Source organism: Macrosteles quadrilineatus, unplaced genomic scaffold, assembly GCF_028750875.1.
Source record: "Macrosteles quadrilineatus isolate MER2022 unplaced genomic scaffold, UCM_ALF_1.0 Scaffold_8__2_contigs__length_117827958, whole genome shotgun sequence".
Classification (NCBI taxonomy): domain Eukaryota; kingdom Metazoa; phylum Arthropoda; class Insecta; order Hemiptera; family Cicadellidae; genus Macrosteles; species Macrosteles quadrilineatus.
The window spans coordinates 80,560,907-80,584,027 of NW_026542601.1; the positions used below are offsets into that span (position 1 = coordinate 80,560,907).

General features: G+C 34.2%; 1 protein-coding gene across 3 annotated transcripts; it reads right to left on the minus strand.

Moving 5' to 3' along the window:
- Window positions 1-112: 112 nt before the first annotated feature.
- Window positions 113-22,389, minus strand: LOC128999285 (mitochondrial dicarboxylate carrier-like). 3 transcript variants are annotated; one of them, XM_054425691.1, is made up of 8 exons: window positions 22,284-22,389; window positions 20,565-20,672; window positions 11,384-11,539; window positions 8,427-8,593; window positions 7,630-7,837; window positions 5,028-5,108; window positions 2,992-3,048; window positions 113-1,430 (listed from the first exon to the last, which is right to left on the minus strand). In XM_054425691.1, exons 2-8 carry the CDS (start codon window positions 20,652-20,654, stop codon window positions 1,332-1,334), a joined length of 858 nt encoding a protein of 285 aa, XP_054281666.1. In that variant the 5' UTR covers window positions 20,655-20,672; window positions 22,284-22,389; the 3' UTR covers window positions 113-1,331. The 3 variants fall into 3 exon arrangements, with proteins under 3 accessions (XP_054281666.1, XP_054281668.1, XP_054281667.1); XM_054425693.1 differs by lacking the exon at window positions 22,284-22,389 and adding an exon at window positions 22,074-22,188; XM_054425692.1 differs by lacking the exon at window positions 22,284-22,389 and adding an exon at window positions 22,012-22,035.
- Between the last annotated feature and the right edge of the window lie 732 nt (window positions 22,390-23,121).

The following is a 23,121-nucleotide window of genomic DNA, read 5'->3' on the forward strand; positions in this document are numbered from 1 at the left end:
CCATCGAATTTCATTAATTTTTTCATAAAAGCTGTGATAAAATAGGTGTTTTCTGAATAACTCAACAGTTCATAGCCTAGTCCAGTGTTGGACAGAATGCTTTATTAGTACAAATAAATGTAACCGCAAAGGTTTCATGGAAGGAAAGAAATAAAAGTGTGAAATGTATATATAACTTTGTTAAATATTAAAAGAATAAAAAACTTAGAATTAAATAAAAACATGAAGAAAAGATCAACATTAACAGCTTTGCTGTATGAAGGTAACAAAATATTATCAAACAATGATCACAGTCTACTGTACTATAATTATATACTTTGAATGTGTTACGAAACATCAAATGCTCAAATATAGCTCAACACAACAGCTTGAAAACCAAAAATATTTCTAAAAGAAATTTCTCAATTAACTAAAAAAATAATCAATTTGTAACAATATATAATATATATATTATATATATTTAATAACATAAATTATTTGCAACAGTTAACTATAACCAAGCCATCCCTATCTAGCATGTTTGTAATATACAAACAAATTAATTACAATTAGGCAACAACCAAATAACTATTAAATTATTTTATCCTACTATCTTCAACATATTTTATATGTTCTATACAATAAAAAGAAACACTGCAGCTCTTGTGTCATATTTTATGTGTATCTAAGGTTTTTCCAAAAACAAATTTAATGTTTCTAGATTAAAACCATCTCTCAAGGGGGGGGGGGGGGGTTTGAACTTGATAAGTTATGAACAGCATTAATTCATCACAAGTTAAACAATGATTGAAATAAGTAAATTTAAAATTCAGTTAGTTCATTATTTTATGTAAACTTTTACTGTTATAGTTATACTATGACAGTAATTTAAAAAAGAAAGACAAATGAAAGATTTCCTAACTTTCCACTATTCATGCGAATTAAATTGTTCCGTACATTCATGATTTTAACTGTGGTTCCCAGTGAGCAAGATCTGGTTTAATTTGAAACTCAATATATGCATTTGGCAGATTTATTAGGCCTACTCAACATAGTATTTTGAACGGTAAATGTTGCACTGATGTTGAAAAAAAGTCATTGTCTTTCAAAACGGCATTTTACAATAGCTGAACCAGTGTATGTTTCAAAAACACACTGAATAGTAACTATTATTTTACACCACAACATAATGTGTGGGATAGTTAGTGGAAAACTTGTTTTGATTCTAAGAAATCTTTCCTTTAAATCTACGCTGTGATCGGCATGCCTATAAGTCGGATCAGCCTATAAGCTGTCCTACTGCTTGCTTGTTAACAACTAAAATCTGGTCCCAAAACCTCCCCTTTTACCCGTTATTTCTGGACGACACCAAAATTGGTCCTAAGTTGCTCCAGGAACACAAACGTCAAGATGGTGTGAGGAGCAAGGCGAACAAAAGCCGGAACGTAGCCCTGCAAACAAAGGTTAAACTTGATGAATAATGAATTATGAGTGTTCCATCTCTCAAACTTTCAAGCAGAATTTTCTATCTTCCATTCTTTTGTGGAAAGTAAAAGTTTGTTAATACCTGACGTTACAAGTGAATGCATCAAGATACAGTAGAACCTCGCTAATTCGAACCTCGATAATTCAAAAACCTCTATAATTAGTCATGTTTGTCTGTAACCCTCAGAAAACCTCAAAAATTCCAAAAATACTGTACCGATATTCGAAGTGATTTTTTCGATTATTGCTGCCTCTTCAATTCAAATTTTGTTGCCATAACTCGAATTGTTACCACCAAAATTCGAAGTCAACCTCTACAATTCGAACTGCGTCACCGTAAGCCTCTGTAATTCGAATTTAGAACAAAAAATACGCCTGTTGAAACATGTACTGACGCTCTTATGATGTTCCATAATGTGTTCATTATAGTCTCCGTTCTCTCAAACTCTCTACACTTAAAACTGGGACCTCCATAATTCGAATTTTATTTATTCTGACCTCTATAATTCAAACTCTATATATTTCAAACTTCCTATAATTCGAAATATATTGTCTTTCCTCTGAAATTTGAATTAGCAAGGTTCTACTGTATATTTTAGTCAAGGTTACTATAAAGAACTGTTTTCTTCGTCGTACTTTTTGGCTGCAAAAATTCTTAAAACTTTTTCACTGTCTTGCCCAAATTGATGTGACGCTCATGGCCAGCCTAGTGCAAATTTATTGTGTACAGCCTTTTCAATCACGAATACTAGAAAAATACCGGTATGGATCATAAACATAAACAAATGACGTTTTTGGCCCGAAAATAAACATAATTTTCCTACAGTTATCTAACAATGTGTACAGGTTCTCTCACTGATTTGAGAAAGCAAAGTGGCCAATTCGCTCATCAGTGAGACAATGTTAACATTGACTCACTCTAATTACTTTGTCTCACTCCAGATTTGCAACGTGAAGACACATTTCTTTACCAATTTATTTGTTTTATGGTAACTGTAGGCAAAATATAATGTGTGCAACTCGAGTGCAAAGTGCAATCGCCTCACTCGAGAAATCCTTACTCACGAGCCGTAGGGGAGTGGCAACTTCCCTCGAAGGGAGAGGCAATTGCTCACTTTGCTCACTAGCTGCACAAATAACTATTAACATTGTTTGAATGGTACTGTCAAAACATATGTTAATGCTATTATTATAGAACCCGGGCCAAAAACGTCATTTGTTTATGTTTATGATCCATACCGGGTCTTTTCTAGTATTCGTGGTTTCAAAAGGGGTTGATCCCTTACAAAAAATTAATCACAGAACACAATTCTTACTTGGAGGGAGCTTGATTTTCTGTTCCATCGTAATAACTACTATGAAAATACAATGTCTCACATAAAGGTAGAGCCAAATTAAAATAGTCATGAGGGAAGAAAAGGATACAGTATCAGAGATAAGATTCAAACTAGCTTGCTCTATTGGGACAGGAGATTAAACCTTAATTTAGGATAACCTTCTTGCTCTAAAAATAAGATTAAAACTCACCTTAAAAAAGCCGAGGGGGCCAAGCTTAGCTGTGTAAAGGACCAAGTCCCAAATGCCCTGAAAAACAAGAGGAGTATTAGCACAAAAAATACTAAGTGAAATTCCCAAAAGACGTTTACCTAGGACTTTTTCAACTATAAGTTAGTTGTGGCTTGGTTTTGGAATCTTTAAGGCATTACCTTATATAAATCTTATCTTCATAAGCTTCCTACTTGAGGCTTGCAAACAATAAAAATGTGTTACTGTTACTGTTACTTTAGGTTTGCACAATACCATACATGATTTTTACTTCCTATTACTACCTATGATGTTGGATGGATAGTAGGGCAGATACATTTTTCTAATTTGACATTTGGGTGCAAAAAGTATCAATTTACCTTAAAATGTATGTAAAATGAAAGATGAGCTTCTTTTTGCCTGTGAAATCTTAAATGAGTCAATCATACAAAGACAAATCTCTTATATAAAATTATGAAATGATCCAGCTTCAGTTGTGGTTATTAAGGAGCAATTATCTATATATTAATTTGAAACTGTTTTTCTTTGTGACAGCTAATTTGAGAGAACGGCTGGTTGTAGAAACTCGGTAGGGGTCTCTAAAGAAAGGTCTTAGTCTGTAGATGAGCCATCAAAAGAGAAACAAGGTAAATTCCCTTGGGGCTCTGCCCCAGAGGCCTTTAAAGTTCCCTCTTCAGATTTGTTTACATTACGACCATATGCATACATTGAAACAGCTGTTAATATTTAAATTGTGATTTACTAAATTTGTCAATATGAATGATTTGCAATGGGTTTTTTCTGATTTTAAAATCGATTTTCTTCTGAATCGTGCCATGTTTTGCAATATAATTTTCTATTGCCAAATCAGTGGAAAATCCTAATATCACAGTAACTCATAAAATTATTTCTTATGGAGTTAACTTATATCTATTTGGTTGGTTTCTGCCTTTTTTACCACTTCTTGGAGATTGCACGTAGACGATATTCTTTGGCGTATTGCATCTGTAGTAGACGATATACTTGGTTGGTGTAATTTTTTAAATTACAATGGAAAAAAGTGAGAAATACTGGACAATTTTGATATACTAAAAATAAAACTGAATTAACACTGTGCTACATTTCTTGAGCAATAATTGAAAGAGCCGATTTGCAAACAATGGAAACAGGAAAGTCATAGAACTCAACTAAGTACAGTAGAAGAAATATAAATAATGTTTTTTTTTTTTATTTATAATCGTTATTATAGACAACCTAATGCGGCTATGGTTATGGTGTAGGTCATAAAGTATCTAAATGCCAAAAACGGTGAGAGCCCCGAGGGCTTAGGTCACATGTTGGCCTGACTTGAAGTAATGTGACAAACAATTCCAGGTCTGTGTCCAACAGAGTAGAGGGGGTTTTTTAGTGAGTAGTCTGTGATAGTTTCAGGAGTCTCACACTACAGGCTGGCTACCTGTGTGCGTAAAAGCATTTTCCCTCCTCTCCCTTAAAAAAAAAATTCGGCTATGAGTAGGGAAAATTTAACACTAAAAAACAAGGTCAGCTTTTGAAAAAAGATAAGATATTTACAAAAAATTTTGATTATATCTATCTGCTGTGTACATCTTGAGTATTTCCATAATCTTTGAGACGACTCTTATAGTCATCGGAAATTATGACTGTTATTCGTTTTAAAATAACGCCTGTAATGCTTCGCAATTGCTCGAATTTGAGCAACAGGTACACTAGTTAATGGAGATTTCCTACTCAACTGGTTTCAATTGTAAGTATGGAAAAAGTAAATATCAGCTTTTGAAACTATAGTGATAACCGTTTTCATTTATTTTTTTACATTTCATAAACGTTTGGTTCTTTTAAGAGTAGTAAAACATAAATCGATATTACTTTTTACAGATTATTACTTTTCCAACAATTGACAAAGCAGAAACGTTTTCATTTTGGTAATCTCTTTTGGGAAACACTAGAACAAAGTAACTGTCAGTAATAGAACACTGTGTCATGTTAGGATCCTTATGATTAAGTGGAAATCTTCTTACCTTGAATTCTCCTGGCTTAGCGTTCATTGCTCTTGTCTTGAGAACATCCAGTGGTTGTGTAAGAGTAGTAGCCACGGCCCCCTGCAACAGTCATACCAACATGACAAAAGTGTGCCACTGTTGATATGTAATAGATATTTACTTACTTCAAACTTGACGTACGTTTACGTTTACTTGATGTAGAAAATTAATGGACTAGGTAGCTTCAGTTCACACATGTGGATGTATAATTCAGTATCCAAAACAAAACCAATTGTATTAACCACAAGCCAACAGGAACCTAGGTAATTTGATTACCAACCATCAACATATAGGAAAATTGAACATGTCATGTTCGTAATACTGCATCAAAAACTGCCGTTTTAATAGTCTACATATGTTGCGGGACTAAAGGTTCTCTTTTACTCCCTCTTTTTAGTCCCTAGGGAGTAAAGAAGCCTTTTTAGTAAAAGTCAGGTGTATAAAACTCAGTAAAATTCTATGTTTTTTGTAAGATTAGTAAGCAATCGCATGTTTCGATTGATGTCATCGGTTGTAGCTTATTGTTGCACCGTAACATCATACTGGCGACAGGCGTGAGTCTCAATGGCGGCCTACCACCGTGCACCTATTCTGCACATGCCAAGGTCAACGTGTCCTCACTTTTGCTACATGGGAAACAAAACTTAGTTATTTTAGCCTAAATTTGACGTAGCCTAAAAAATGTTTAGTTACCTTGAATAGTGCCCAAGCAATTACATTAAAATCCTGGCATTCTTTTGTGGAAACTGATAAACACTAGGCCTAACACAATTATTGTAATAGGCAAATGATTGAATCACTTACTATAGGTACTTAATTCACAAAATTTAGGGGGTTTTAGTGGAAGAAACCCATCCCCTCCACTTGAACTTTTGAAATAATAGCTCAACAGGCTGAGGTTTGCCAAAATGTCTATCAGCTGCAACATGTATATTAAACAAACAAAAAAACGTGGGGGGACATATCTGCCAAGCGCTGCTTATTTGCATTAATTAGCAAAATTGAAAACAAGTTAGAAGTTGTTTTTAAATGTTACTATAGATAAAAATTATTTTTGTTTTGTAACTTAGTTTGTTAAACAATGTTTATGACCAAAAATATGCAATGAACAAATTGACAAAAAAAAAACAGACAATTTCAGAAAAACGGCTAAGGCACTCTATGAGTTTGGCCATAGCTACCTCTAATACACAAGGACACGACACTGGCAACGATTGTTGGACACTGGCGTTGGTTGTTGGAACTGGCAACGTCGCAATCATCCACCGCCTGGGTCCGGCACACACGCTAGGCTATGGGAGTAGGCCTATTACTGTTTTTGATGCTCTGTATCAAATCATGAAAGTATGTAAATGACATAAAATCTTAGTGGATTTTAGGGTATGGTAAAATAGACAATTAGAATCAAGGTATGGTACCTAGCTTATTTATTTAGTAAAAATATACAACATAGAACAATATGTCTAAAACTAAAAATACAAACAAAATGTTTTTATTTGGTTGTATTTATGTATTGGAAGTACGATGAATGTGGAAATGTCTGTATTTTGCATATTTTCCTTGTAAATTTGATAATTTTAAATAAAACTAACATTGCAAATGGATTTCTAGAGACTAACATCTAATAATTTGTTAAAATAAAATGATTTTCAATTTGAAATACAGTAGAAATATTAAGTTTTAGCCTACCTGAGGATTTTGGAACCATAAGTCTAGCTAGCTACAACAAAATTTGAAGTTTTATTTTCTTGTTTGAAGGCATACTGACTGAATAATTTATTTTATTTGAATAATTGTTCAGCATAACAATCAATCAATCATTGTATTGTACTAGTCGTAAGCAATTTTTGTCATATGTTTACCAATATCAAAAAGGGGCTGTCCGTTGGAATGTAAAATAAAATAAAAATAAGTAAAATAAAATGTTTGCCATTTTGTAAACGATTTCAGAAGCTAGGCCTAATGGCTTTCCACAATTAATATTCATTGAATGTTATAACCAAATCAACATTCAGATGAGTCAGACTCTGATGCTTTCATTGTTATATAGTGTAGTGCATATTTTTGACTAGTACTTAAGGGGGTCAGTGTGTTTAAAGGTGTCCAATCCGACCAAGGAATGGCATGAAGCCATTGTTGCTTACGTGACGGATCACTTGGGTATCCTTCAGTTTTAAATGAGCTTTCGTAATTACTCTTGCTCCCCCGGGCACAACCCATCTATCTGGCATGTTGTAGTAACAAGTTCAATGTCATTACTAACTAATTATTTAGGTTGTAGTAGAAGCGCAAATAAGTAAGTCGGTACGCTACTCCTCAATTCATTGTAATGGTAAGGCGATCGCACTTAGGTGCAATGTTGCCAGTTCTCGCTCGCCGCGGCCTTGTGTACTGGAGAAGGCTATTGTTTGGCTCATTCAGCTGTGGTATGTTCTTTAAAACGAATACTTTGAATCAGCTGTTCCATATAGATGGGATATATCTACTTATCCAAAAGTTCATGATACAGTTTAGAGGGTTTCTGCTACATAATGACATTAACAAAATAACCTAGGCTATTACAAAATGACGTTCTACTCACAGCTGTTAGACTAGAGAGGAAGTGAGTGCCAGGATTGTCAGTGAAGTAGCCAGACGCCAGCAGCATCAGCTTGACCTGGTCGTAGAAGGACAGTTGACCCACAGTCATCAGCACAGCTCGGCTCGTGGCTGTACTGGCTCCAGCAAACAACCGAGTGAACCCTTCCTCTCGATACACTCGGAACAGTCCATCAAAGGCATGCTTGTAACTAGAACAGCACATACACTAATGTTATGTGTTCGTTTTGTTTGTATCATTACTGTAAGACAGCACACACGGTTGTATATTTTAGGCTAAGAGAAATCAGATTTCTCACTGTGATAGACCACCAGATCTGTTTATTTTGTTTCCTCACAGCTTTGAGTTGTCCTTGTAGCCGTAGCCATGAGTTTCACCGAATGCAACAGAAAGTTTCTGACCTTCAAGTGTTCTGAAGTTTCAAGGCCTTTTTTTTATTTTCGTGTTGTTTTGTGCGTTTTTCGTGCAAGAATTGTCTTACATTACAAGATGTACATCAATGAGCTGACAGATATGATTAAAGCTTGATTGAAGCCACTACAAGAACATTTGGTATGTATATTCAAGAAAATAGATAATTAGTTTTATTTTTACCACTGTTTAGAATATGGTCTGCTCTTTCACTATGACATGCACACAGTTTATGCACACAGTTTACAATACATATTTTATGGAAATGAGTTGTGATTTGATTTACGGCAAGTTAACAATCTTTATTACTTTGAATGTGCAATCCGTTGGGTGTCGGTGTCGTAGAAATAATTCTAACCTGTACTCACTTTCTTCTCTTGTCCACAGGGAGTTTGATGTCGTTCTGCATTCTAACGTTCACCAGGTCCGCTGGAGTTCCCACAATTCCCCCCGCCGCACCGGCCGCAGCAGCCATCCCCACTCTCTCCGGGAACGATATAGCCTCCCCATGAGGAGCTACAGCCTGCTTGGCTATCTACGACGCAACAAGTGCATTTCATTAGACAAATTTAAGACATCACTTAATCAGATGGATTAAATGGATTAGAAGATCTAAATATATTATGTTAAGACTAAATTTTTAAGTAAACCAGAGGAAAAATATTAATCATCAGAGCAATTTTAATTATTAGATTATTTGAAGGAGGTATGTAAACACTGAATATTTTCTTTAAATATTCATACAATAATTTTTTTCTTACATTAAATGCCCATAAGGTGACCTCATGTCTGTGGGAAACTTATATATACTTACTTACTTACTCCCATGGCCATTTGTACCCCAAGTGGTACTTGGCCTCACCAACACACTGTCTCCACGTCTCTTGTGGTATCTTCATTAACTTCCATCCTGGCCATAGCTTTCTTTACTTCATCCGTCCAGCGTTTCCTCGGTCTCCCTCGTGGTCTCCTCCCCAGTGGGTCACTTTTCCATATTTGATAGTGTGCTAGTTTCCTCTCTTCTAATGATATGGCCCGTCCAGCGAAGCCTCCTGCTTTTAGCCTCTGCAATTAAATCTGGCTCTTTGAACAGGTCTCTTAGTTCCTGATTATGTTTAATTCTCCACACATCTCCTTCTTTAGTAGGGCCAAAGATTTTGCGCAGGACTTTATTTTCAAAAGTAATAAGTTTTTTCTCTGTGTTTTTATCCATAATCCAGGTTTCAGCTCCATAAAGAAGGACAGGTCTTAACACTTAAAGTAGCCAATTTTATTAGTTTATTTGGGATTCCAAAACTTTCCATTCTATACCAATTTTTTTCCCTATGAATGCTATCATCCGTTTTGCTAAAATCAATAAATAGGCCATAGAAAGATTTACCAAAGACCCAATATTTAACTATTGCTTCCTTAAGAGTTTGATCTGTTGTGGACCTGCCCCTTTGAAAACCAGCTTGGTGCTCTTCAATTATTTCCTCTGTGTATTCCTCAAGTCTCTTCTGAAGTATCTTGGACATTACCTTATAGGAAGTACTTAGTAATGATATTCCTCGGTAGTTATTTGGGTCCCATTTATCACCCTTTTTGTGGATTGGGATTATTATTGTATTTCTCCAATCTTCCGGTACATTTTCTTCCTTCCATACTTGTAATATTAATTTATGTAGCCTTTTTGCTAGCTCAGGTCCTCCAGCTTTCAATATTTCAGCACTTATTCCTATATATGCCTATATATGCTTAAACTTATATATGCCTAGTGATTAAAAATTAATAGATGGAAAGTGCCAATAGCTTTCATCTAGTCTAACCGAGAACCGTCAAAGTGAACTGCAGAGCTCGATTCTTGAATTTAAGGTGCCAGAACTGAAAACTAGTATTCTTTTTGGAAACATTTATTTTAAATCTGTTAAAAGTTTAAACATTCATTTCGCTGGAGGGAAATTTAGACCAAAATTAAGTCCCTTAAAATTAAGTCCAGGTGCTTTATACAATCTTATGTTTCCAACATGCAGCAGTGTTGTGTAGTAATATATAATTCACTGTAGATATCCATCCCAGTTTTACTTTCTTTTAAAACAAATCAAAAGTCTTGTTTAAGATTATAAATAATAGTTTTTGTGTAGATTATAAATAATTGGACATGATTATGAAACTTTAGGTCATTAATAGGGTAAAACCTTTGACTATTAACACAACTTCTGTATCCAATAGTAAATGGTAAAACTTGAATTTTACCAAGAGATATCAATTATTTTAGGAGAAACTCTTCAAACGCATAAGATTGTAAAAGTAAAATTACCCAAATTCACGGTTCTAAATTGTGTATGTCTTTTGATTTTGCCTAGTTGATTTGTATAAACCTTATAGTCGATGGATTCCAACACATAATAATCACAATCGCAATGAAGGTCAATGGGGGGCAGCCAAGGTCATGAGACGACCTTGACATGTGATGCACTTATTTCTCACCATCACAGACCCAACTGTATCAACATATCACCCGTCGTCTGCTGCTATTTGCAATTGCCCAACACTGATAATGAAGTAAATTTAAATGACAATTACATGGCTAAAAACTAAAATGCAAAGAGAAATATGAATAATTGTCTTAATTACTGTATTAAATTTATTTAATAAGACAATACTAAAGAGTGAAGATAAATTATTATTTAAGCATTAATTAGGGGGTGAAAGAATGCTACGAGTCCAAAATGTTTAGTTAAATTTTTAGTAGACACGTTCCAAAATTGGCAAATACAATTTAGTAAATATTATTTTTATTTTTATAGAAGCATTGTTTCTTTAAAAATACATTTATTCACACTTATTGTTTATTTATATTTGGGTAGCAACATGCTTTAGATGATCCATTATTACAAAAAAGTGATCAAACTAATTTTAGCAATAGTTAAGTAGAGAGAGATAATTTACAAAGAACATTTCAGATAATGATGGTCCAAATTAGACCAGTAGGCTAATCATCTCTTCTGCTGATCTGATTTTTTTGGAATCAATACCAAACTCTAGTTATTACAAACTCTCACAAGAAAGAGGTAGGATGAAAATAAGTTTAGGAAGCAATCGACCTGGAAAAATGACTCGCACCCATTTTGGTTAGTAACTTAAAAAGAAATAGAACAATTTTGTCTATTTCATTTATTAAATCAGTAATGACACAAAGTAGCTTTGGTACAACTAAAATTAATTTGTTTATTTTTGTGAACTTTGGAGACAATAGAGATAGGTAGAAATCTTTTAAGGACTTCTTCCAGTTAAGAGGTTATATTTAACAATGTATACGTAGATACAAGGTTAGCCAACATACCTCGTATATGCCGAACCTAGTAGTAGAGTACGACAGCTGACGACATAATGAAGCTGACAAGCCATTGTATAACGCCAGAAAACCCTGCTCTCTAACGATGGTCCCCGTCAGTCTGACAATGGAGATCTTGCCTTCCTGCTGAGTCTGCAGATGAACCTGCGACATTTCATCAAAATAAATGTTATATCCAAATTAATATTAATTCTTCTTGAAGATTATATCCAAAGTTGTTTGGGGATGTTACTAGTGTAGTGGAGCATAGGCCCTGAGATTTTGGAAAGACAATATATGTGAGATAAACAAAATTTTCTCTTAGTCATCCGGGACGGTGGAGTCGTCCTGTAATCCAGCTAATAGTAATAGGAGGTCTCAAATTGTGGATATTTATAGAGTTGCACTGTGGATGCGATACTCCCTGGTGTGGATATCCGTCCGCACTAGTGAGTACTACGACTATCCGCAGTACTATCCTGATAATTAGACTAATTCGTTAATACCAACTACCACGGCAAGAATGTGGTTCGGATTCCACGATAAACTGTAGGTGCTTTAGTTGCCATTAGCTGTTTGGGTTATTAACAGCTGTGTCTATGGAATATCTCGGCCTTAGTCACTAACAAGACTACAAGATTGTGTCACTCATACTACACTCGTCCTTCACTCATATTTTGGTTCAAATATGCACATAGTGGCGTCCCCATCTTAAATAATTCATATATTTGATAAGTTTTTTTCTAAAATGAATATGGATGTGCAACTAATTCATACGGCAGGATTTTAAGTACCACTTTATTCTCTTCCGTATCCTCTTCCCAATGCAAAGCACGGACATCACAGCTAGTCTACTATTTAGATGGAATATGTCTATGAGATAACAAAATCATCAACTCAGTATATGGTAAGGGAGACTCATAAGGAAGTTCCGTCTTAAAACAGAGTTACTGTATTATCATCTTCGTAAATGTTTACGCTTTCTGTGATTATAAGCTCTAAGCAACGTTTACACAAGACCAGTAGACAGACAGATTAAAACCTGCTTCAGTAAGTGTATTTCAAGCTACCTGAGTCAGTTAGCCCGCCTTCCTACTACACTTGTGTAAACGCTGCTTTGGAAATAAAATATATATTTATTAGTGAGCAATTCTAAGTATCTATGATGCTCAGTTAATCAAACCAGAAATATACAGTATCACACTATATATTTATTAGTGAGCAATTCTAAGTATCTATGATGCTCAGTTAATCAAACCAGAAATATACAGTATCACACTAGATACAAGTGTAGGACAGATACAGATTTCAACTACTTTGTTTGAACTAACTTGTTTTGTTTGAAGCTATAAATCAAAACACAAAAGTCGGAAAAAGTCTTAATTTTTAATTGAGAGATGAAAGCAGTTGCAAAACAATATTGGTATGCAAAATCCTATCAGTAATAGTAGTTTTATCAGTAATTTAATGGCAGATAAGCAGAATGATCTTTCAAAATAAGATAAACCAAGAAGGTCAGTTTTGACACAATATACTCCCCATGAGCACTTTGTTGTTGTTGGTTTTCTTTTATTAGTTTAGTTTTGCCAACATTAATGAAAAATGTTTGGAAGATATAATTAAGAGAATTGTCATGAAAGAAATATGTTATATCTCATTACACCTTCTGGTGAAAAAACTATTTAATATAAGATCAAACTAGTGTAATTTAAATAGGGAATTGGTTCCTGTTGCAAATAAGATATTCACATTTTAATTGTATATTTTTTACAAAAGCTACACTTCACATTTGCACTAAAAAAAAACTGGTTAATTTTTAAAATTGTGGAGCTAAAATCATATTTCATCTAGTTAGCTATATAGTCCATGGGCCAACTAGCCGAATTGAAGGATATGGTATAATTTGGGGGTACTAATTTTCCTTTTCACCAAAGTTATACAGGTCTATTAGGATGTCGAAAAATCATGATTGCCATCTCAAAGTGGTATCTAATAGAAATGGCGGATAATCCAAGATGGCGGATGTCGAGTTTTAGAAAACCAACTATATCTCTGGAACTATCCAACCTATTTCATTGTTTCTTTTTTTAAACTAAAGCTCTATATATGTGCTACAAATGTCGTCATATACACTAGTTCGATAAAATTAACCGTTAGTTAGTAATAAAGGAAATGTTAATTATTTTTCTAATTTTTATGTCAAAACCAATTTTATTAATAGATTATTTAAGAGTTATATGTACATTTAAGCTATAAAACAGACTACATATGTAGTGTGATGAATTCTCTTCAACTTGATATATTACATGTAGGTATCTGATAGCATAACACCGAAAAATCACTTTAATGTCGTAACGTCTAAACAAAAATTAAAAGTCATCTTCGTCACTTTCAGAAGATTCGTTCAAATTAAAATCCGCGTTTTCTTCCTCTTGTTCGGTATAGTGTTTTCACAATTTGACAGTCTATACGCATTAGTGCACTTTAGATTGTTAACCATAAAAGAACATGATGGAACTTGGCACGACTTTATCATAGATAAAAGGAGTATGCTATTATGTTGCAAATTGCCTCACCCATCAATTGCAAGTGGAATTGCGTGGAATTGCAAGTGGTAGTATCATCGTTGTGGTTATACATCGATGCATTAAACAGGAGCAACTTAGGAGTTCTACGACTGCTTCAGGGGCTGGTGCTCCAGTCATCCACTTGATTTTTAGCCCACCATCTTCGTCCAGCATCCATCCATGATTCTCAGGTGTTGGGATTTCAGGAAAACTATTCAAACATTGCTTTCAAATAGCTGTTTGGTAATTAGCTCGTTTAGAATGTTGATTTAAGCAATCTTGACATGGAGGAAGTTGAGCTGAGTCCACTTGACCTTGCCGACTTTGAAACATGTAAGTTCGTCTACGTTTTCTATTTTGGTGTTTCTTGAATACAACTTACAGGTGAACTTGTTGATTACATTTTGAATTTTGATCATACTTCGTCAGGGCAAACTCATTTCCAAGCTGTGAAAACAGCAACCATCCAAGCTGACATTCAAGCTGTTGCAAATTTTTACAGGGCGAATAAAAAGTCAAGACCCCCCCCTCTAATATTTTTCTAAGTAGATACAGAGACATCCTTTTGGATGTCTTGCAATCTTAGCAGGAAGTTTCATTTTATGATTTTGAAATTTTGAGTGGAAAAGGGGGGGCGTTTTGGGGGCAACTCAAAAATTTTAAATGTAAACACCCTTTAAGTGACACCTCATTTTGAAGTGTTTAAAAAACTTAAAGAATGGTGGAAATCAGAGTTCGCTATCTCTTCTCTGTCCAAAATGGTAGCCAGTATTACAATTACGAACCAATATTTGATTTTGGAGCAAACTCTGGTCTTCACCATTCTTTAAGCTTTTGTAAAAACTGTTAAATAAGATGTCACTTGAAGGGGGTTAACATTCAAAAAATGTTGGTTGTCCCGAAAATCCCCCCTTTTTAGGGGACATTTTTAACAATTTCAAAATCATAAAATGAAACTTCCTGCTAAGATTAAACGACCACCAAATATCTCTGTATATTTACTAAGAAAATATTAGAGAGGGGGGTCTTGACTTTTATTCACCCGGTATATTGCTTTGTAACAGTTTCAATGCTTTGAGCTTTCCTTGTCCTGAAAACGCACTCACAGTGTCACAGCCAGTCCACGCATGTAACCCAGGGACAGCTGATTTGACACTACAGCCAACCACAGATGCTAGTCTTGTTATGTTTACCAATCTGATTCGGCCACTAGAACCGCGTCTTATATACAGGTTACTCTTTATGTTGATGTCGGATGATATGTAGAGAGCTATGACTAACACGTCTGTATCATCAGATACACAAATGAAATTTGGAAATTCCATAGCAGCGTCCTTTACACGTAGCATCATACGTGTATCCGCTTCTTCTTGAGAACAGGCAAGTTTGTGTACTTCTTGAAAACCACTGCCAGTTATTTTAATACACTTGTTAGAGGAAGTTACGTGTAATGTATTGTTACCAATTTTCATCTTTTTACTTTCTTCTTGCCAACTTTCAGCAAGAAACTTGGTTTAATTATGTTTTACTGTCACCACTTAGTAGAAGACTTCTCTATTTTATGATTCTGTGACCACCTTTAATATTCTTGAAGTGATTCCTGCATCTGAACCTCTACTACGACGTTCAGCAGATTTTATTGACTTGTTTTTATAAGTGTCAAATACAACATCAATTCAAGTCCTATGATAGGCTGCTTTTAAAACTTGATTGAGGATTGTATCAGTCAATTGATAAAATATGTTGTATTTTCTCCATGTATTTTTTAAAATTAATGCCATCCCATCAATTATACCCAGCAGATATATTTACATCTGCATGTAAGCTCTCCAGGTGTTATCCCAGCACAGACTTCGTTGTTTTTAGCGAATTTCCTATATAGGGAATAAGCTATTACCATAGTACTCATGGTAAGACCTTGACCCGGGAACGATATAATTTTTGTTTTTGAGATCCCAAGAGGCCAAAAACAAAATCCGTTCAAATTCATATATATATAATCGTTAGCGCGATAACTCGAGCAAAAATTATCCGAATTTGATGAAATTCAATACATTGAATACAAATTGAATACAAACGTGTAAAACTACGTTTATTTGAACAAATTCGCAAACCAGCATATTGAACCATGGGAACGGGGTTTATGGGTTAAAAGTGGGGGTTTCCCATTTTTGACTCTAAAAACAAAATATTTTGCAATTTCTTTTCAACCCGTTTTGTAGAGATTAAAAAATGAAATATTTTAGTATATTGAAGCGTTTTTGTATGCCTAACGGTCACAGAGAAAATTCAAAAATAGTGTTATTTAAATTCCCATGTTATTCTTATGGAGAAAATGAAAACTGTCTTGTAGTTTACTTGTTTATGGATATATATTGATAAAATTTGGCAAATTTATTTATTTCATGCTATACTATTGACGTATGGCCAAAAAACACTTTTTACCTTCCCCGTAGCAGCAAACCTAAGCACTCGTTAAATCTAATGTTTATTTAAATTGGGAATAAATATGTCTTATTTATGGAAATGTTGTTTCTTCCGGGCAGCAATAACCGAAGGTTATATTATAGAAATGTATACTTAAAAACAAGAAAAAATATTGAAATTGTTAAAAAGCTATTTTGAAAACATAACAATATTTACCTCAAACATAATATTTTTCTGCGCTCAGTTACCGTATTTTTTTGAACGGTGGATTTTAAAATTTAATTTATATTTCTTATCTTTTCGGTGGAATCCATTCATGCAATATATCAAATTGAAGAGAATTTATTACACTACATATATAGTCTGTTTTATAGCTTTAATGTACATATAACTCTTAAATAATCTATTAATAAAATTGGTTTTGACATAAAAATTAGAAAAATAATTAACATTTCCTTTATTACTAACTAACGGTTAATTTAATCGAACTAGTGTATATGACGACATTTGTAGCACATATATAGAGCTTTAGTTTAAAAAAAGAAACAATGAAATAGGGTAGATAGTTCCAGAGATATAGTTGGTTTTCTAAAACTCGACATCCTTGGATTGGCCGCCATTTCTATTAGCTACCACTTTGAGATGGCAATCATGATTTTTTGACATCCTAATAGACCCGTATAACTTTGGTGAAAAGGAAAATCAGTACCCCCAAATTATACCGACATGTTGGCTGGCCCATGGACTAATAGAGGTTTGATTCAATTTCCTGTCTGTGCCAAAAAAACGTGCCAGATGCCAACAATTCATGGCACTGATGAGACAGATGGGCGCAATCATTTGAATGGCACTCCGGCAGAGATTAGAGATGCCAAAGTGTAAAAACAGCTGACAATTCATCTGTTTGCACAGACTACCCAATAAATTATAAGAACTCCCCTCCAAGAAATAGAGCCGATTTTTTTTACTTAATAAATAACTAAATTAGTTTTTAAGTACTGGGTTCATTAAAGAAACTAGTTACCTGTAATTTTACTTACTTGAATGTTTATTTGCTATATAAACAGTTGACCAAAAGAATTTAAAAAATGTACCAGTCATTTTCATCTTGAGGTTTTGTACAGGAACTTGGCTTCAGTTCAGTAATGTGTGAATTGGTTTGAACATGGTACAAAGACACATTGAACAATGGCTGTTTGTTCTGCCACTCATCATGTTTTAAACGTTTAACACAAATTCAACAGTTTGAAAGATTACCTTCGTGAGTTTAACAAACTTTTCGAAAAAGGGGAAATTTCATTCAGTATTTTGAACATGGTACCTACCGGAAAATTATAAGAGTATTAGATCAATGACCACTTTTTTTGGAACAAATTAAATAAGACAACTGGATTTAATTAGATGAATCAGTATTGTAATGGTATTTTCCCCATAAGCATTCTAATCATTACAATTGGTCAGTTTACAGCCAGTTTTTATTTAATTATTTATTTTTTCATAAGATTTGGGTCTTGTTTTTAGTTTCTTTTTCAAGCTTGTTTACGAATAATTTTCATATAAGGACAGTAATTGCTGTTTTGTTTAGGTCTAATTTTTTAAGTACCGTACAGTTTTTCTTATAAAGTGTTACATGTTTTTAAAGGTGTCAGCTAAAGTATATTTAACACACAGGAAATTAGTACCATGATAAAATACTCCGTTTCTCTATATTTTCTCTTTAGAGATAGAATACGCCTTCCTCAAGATTATAGAATATGGACTGATGAAAACTCGGGTGATTATGTTTATGATCATTATGTTTCTCACGGGCTTTGCCTATTTGGGGATCATCCAATTATTTTTTAGAATTATTGCAATTTCTGTCGACCAATTTAATTTTCATGGAATAAATTATATTTGATTTGATTCCTGATATTCGAAAAATATTCAATCTTTCACAAATAACAATTCTAAAAATAATTTTTGTAATTTACATACTTCTCATATTGTGTAAATTAAATCTGGGGACTAATATTTCAAAAGTTAAACAAAATAGAAAACAGTTCACAACAATATAATAAGCAGCTATACACCACATTAGGGATCTGACAGAAGATAAGCTATCAGTGACCTTGACTGTCTTTCTCCATGTTCAAAGTCATTCAAGTCATTCACTTCTTTTTCTGTACACTATCATCAACCTGAAGCTTGGTGCAATGTTTAACCTGCATTCCAACTCTAACCCTTCCCGGACAGCGTATAATATGTATACAGACAAAAATTATTTTAAAAAAACCAAAAATATCTTTTTCACATCTGTAATTTTATAGATTGATGTAAATTGTTGACCTTTGCAGCACTTTTGTCCAAAATATTTTTGTTATTTTTTATTTTGAAAAACATTCCTACTACATTGGTTAAAGATATAATTGAATTCAAAAGACCGTTTTTACAAAGAGTGATGTTGTTATATATATTCAACTATAACAATAGATGTCGTAATAATCGGTGGATATATCCGTCCACGGAACCAAATAGATAGGTGGATATATCAGCCTACCCTGCGCTATGCACAGAATGATACCGGATATATCCGACTATAGTCCGGGAAGGGTTAAGATTAATAATTGTAATCATTAACCTAGATCTTGTTGTGATGTTTCAATGTTTCAGATGCATCCTAATGAAATAGAAACCTCTTTAACATAGATTTTGGATGGAAATTGAAAATAAAACTGTAAACTCTCTAAAACAAGAGACTTCCAATGATAACAGTAATTTAATTTAAGACCCAAAAAACAAATTATGATTTTATGACATAAGCCGGCAGTAAAAAATATTTTATAGAGTCACTGCATGAATGTATAGTTCTTGTATAATATAACTAGGGCATATAAATAAATTATATTTAATAAATATAAAGGTTACTTACAGTCTTCGCAATCCTGTAAATTGAGCACTACGGCCGTTTCGGAGATAACTCCATCGTCGGGTGCGTAGTCATCATACACTAATCTGAGCTATTTACATATTTACATTTTTTACGTGGTTTCTTCATTTTCATTGCGTCAAAGTTTAATAAATAGTACAAACGTGCCTTAATGTTTTCGTGTCGTGTCCGTGTTTTGTGTTGTATGTACTATTTATTAAACTTTGACGCAATGAAAATGAAGAAACCACGTAAAAAATGTAAATATGTAAATAGCTCAGATTAGTGTATGATGACTACGCACCCGACGATGGAGTTATCTCCGAAACGGCCGTAGTGCTCAATTTACAGGATTGCAAAGACTGTAAGTAACCTTTATATTTATTACACCCAATCTGCCACATTGATTAATCTTGTATATTTAATAGGCCAAAAAATTTATTTTCACCATATTACTGTCAATAACGTTTATCTAGGTGTTCCAATCTCCCTTACCCAACTTTGAAATTGACAAGTGGGGAAGTATAAACCATCTTGCACTCTTATAGAGTTTCTCAAAGGTGAGTGAGCGTAGCGAACGAGCTCCAACCCAAAGGTGAGTGAGCGTAGCGAACGAACTTCAACCAGGACGTGATTGAGCGATGCGAACGAGCTCCAACCTAAAGGTGAGTGAGCGTAGCGAACGAGCTCCAACCCAAAGGTGAGTGAGCGTAGCGAACGAACTTCAACCAGGACGTGATTGAGCGATGCGAACGAGATCATCTTGAAAATTAAACGTAACGGTACTTTCTTTCCATCGGTCTGTCTTAGGGGAAACCTATAACTTAGGCGATACGAAGTTCGCCGGGTCAGCTAGTAATTTCTATAATAGTATGACTAAACTAAGTCCAGGAGTAGAGTTTGTCATGCTTGAAGGATAAAATGTGTAACCAAAGTTCGAGAAAAGCTTTATACATTGGATAACAAAATGGATTACTGATTCATTGATCGCTTTTTAATGTTATGCTCAATGATGGATAAGATAAAGAGTCAAAAGCATATTAATTAATACAAGCTATTTTTCTGCAAAGCGTATAAGCCTGAACTCTGCCAAACAAACACAAATTTGCAAAACGCGTAGTAGGATTGTTCTGTGTAAGAAATATTTGTAGACTAATGCCGGATTAACAATATTTTACTATGTATTATTGATCTTTCACGGACTAAGAATTGTAAAATTACAAGTCAGGGAGCCTATTGAATAGATTCTAACTAAGTTATATGGATCTTCAAATTTTAAAATATTTACCTTAAGGAGATCGAGAGGATGGGTACAACAAGCAGCACCTGCTGAGGCCAGTCCACCAAAGTACCACCTCGACAATCTCTTCTCCCCCATTCTATAGTCTGACCTCAGCTGCCAACAGATGACAGGATAAAATGTAAACTTGTTAAAAAGAAGTCAATTATAAGTCATTTGTAGAACTAAACTGTATTTTGAGTAGGCCTAGGAAAATTCAAAATTCTGTTGAGTCAAAATGATTTTAGATAATGATTCAAAGGCAAACCAAGATAGTTAATTATTTTTTAGACTAAGGGTGAGCTTCTTAGGTTGGGATGACATATTTTCAGGTTTTTTTTTTTTTAATTAGGCTACTTTGTGTATACCGAATCACATCATGCCTAACTAGCAAATGCAATAAATATTGATACTACCAGTCGGTTTTATTGTTAATGACAATATTTTGTCTTAATTACGTAATCATACACTCATACAGTATGAATTTTACATCAACTAAAATGATTGACATAAGCTTAATATCCAAATGTTTTTCTTCAGGTTCCTGTCTGGCTTTAGTTAAACTCAAGTCATACTGTTTTTTGAAAACATGGACCTTTTACGTTATACGACAACCAAATTGTTTTATTAGGTTAAAATTTTAAAACTAATTATCTACAAATCCTGTTCAGGATTATGTTATTTTAGATTGTTTTGGGTTAAGCACAGAGAGGTAAGAAACAGAGGATACATTCAAAGGTACACTTAAGTGATGTCTAGCACCAGTTGCTGGTGTCTAGAGCAAATTCTATTCGTCATCCCCTCCCGCTCTTTTTCCCTACCTCGCCATCACGTACTAGAGCACTAACGCTGCAGGAAGACCTTGTGCGCTACAACAACTGTACAACAACACTATGTGGCCATCGCCGTTTGGACGATTCCTGGCTCATTTCAAGTACGTTTTGCCCCAAGAGCTAAAGTGCATGGTTGTCCCATAAGCATAAGTTAGATATCCTCTGTAGCCTATCTTACTTCTCTGTAGGTTAGTTTAGAATCAACACATAACTTAAAACTGTGGGTTCAATTAACTTCGTCAATACATACATAAGTTGAGTTAAGTTGTAATCAATTGTTAATTACATAAGATTAGTAGACCTAGTACTAGTTAAGTTATAACAGTAAAGGTCCGAAAATTTGTAAATTTTATGTACAGCAAATGTTTTTCCTGGGGTTTACAGCCCAGCTTGACCAATTAAACGAAGTGACAAAGTGAACTTGTTTTAATCACCATGTAATGTTTAGGCCCACATTGAGGATTTGAGTAAATAACTTCACCCTCAATTGTTTATCTTACACAAAGGTTCCCCAACCTCTATAACGATATTGTAATACACTATGCATTCAAACAACACTACAATGTGATTAGGCTTTAATTTCAAGTTAACTAAATACTGTAAAAAAATATAAACGTTATTACCAAGTCATCGAGCAACGTTTCTCCGAATAACTTAATAAATACAAACTCAAGTTAACCTTCACCTGAATTCTGAATTAATAATCTTGTTACCAAGGTCTCGTTATTTCAGTGAGGCGCTTTCATTTTTATGAGGCTATTTCTGCTCACATTGCATCAAAATTAATAACATGTACTTAATTCATAAAAAAATATTTATTAAAGAAAATTATGTAATCTAATTAAACAAAATAAGTTACTTTCGCCGGGTGAAAATGATGTAAACACACACTTACCAAGTGACAGCCACAGCGCCCACAGCTTCGAAGTAACACACACAGCTGATTGCCGATTGTGCAGACGCAAAGACAGTACAGTAGCAGTAGGATAGGAACACTTGGTTCTTTGTAATACACAAATAGAAATAGCCAATAGCAGTATCGAAGCCAGGTTGCAGTGCAGTGCTGACAACAACACTCTTACCGAGATAATCTCCTTCCACTTGAAATTCCCTTTGCGTGTATACATCTTCACAATGTACTATAACTATAACAATGTTCATGAGAACAGCATGAGCAGACTTCTCATTTAACAATTGACCATACACTTACACTTAACTTACTCACTTACTATACTGTACTATACTGTAGCAGTATAGAGGTGCCCCTGAACGGCAGGTAAAATCATAGATTAAAGAAGGTCTACTCCTTTAAATCTATGGTAAAATGCATTTGTGCACGGGCACTCCCATATTGCTAAGGATGTAAAATAGTGTCGATTCGATAGGGGGTAGAGTAGGCTATGAGGGTATCTGTAATTTTAAAGCTTTAAAATGTATGCTACTGTGAACAAATTAAACCATTGTTAAAATGGTCCTAATAGTGAAGTTAACCGTTAATCGTGCGAAGGCAAAGCTTGATGAATGTTGGGTAAAAGGTTGAAAAGTGAAAGAAGATTTGCGTCTTATTTGTCCTCTCTACTATAGTTTTTGATTACACATATCGATCGCTCCAAAAGGACCTACTACAGCTAACTCTTGTTGGTGAGGGGTTGTGTGCCAATCGAGAATCAATTGAACTTGTCATTTGACAACAAATAAAGCAGCAACAGATTCGTTGTCAAACAAACTTACTG

Coding starts and splice junctions, on each gene's coding strand:
- LOC128999285 (XM_054425691.1), bottom strand. CDS start 20,654: ATGGGGGAGAAGAGATTGTCGAGGTGGTACTTTGGTGGACTGGCCTCA. Junction 8,594..11,383: donor CTAGGTTCGGCATATACGAG/GTATGTTGGCTA, acceptor GTTGCGTCGTAG/ATAGCCAAGCAGGCTGTAGC. Junction 1,431..2,991: donor GCCCCCTCGGCTTTTTTAAG/GTGAGTTTTAAT, acceptor CTTTGTTTGCAG/GGCTACGTTCCGGCTTTTGT.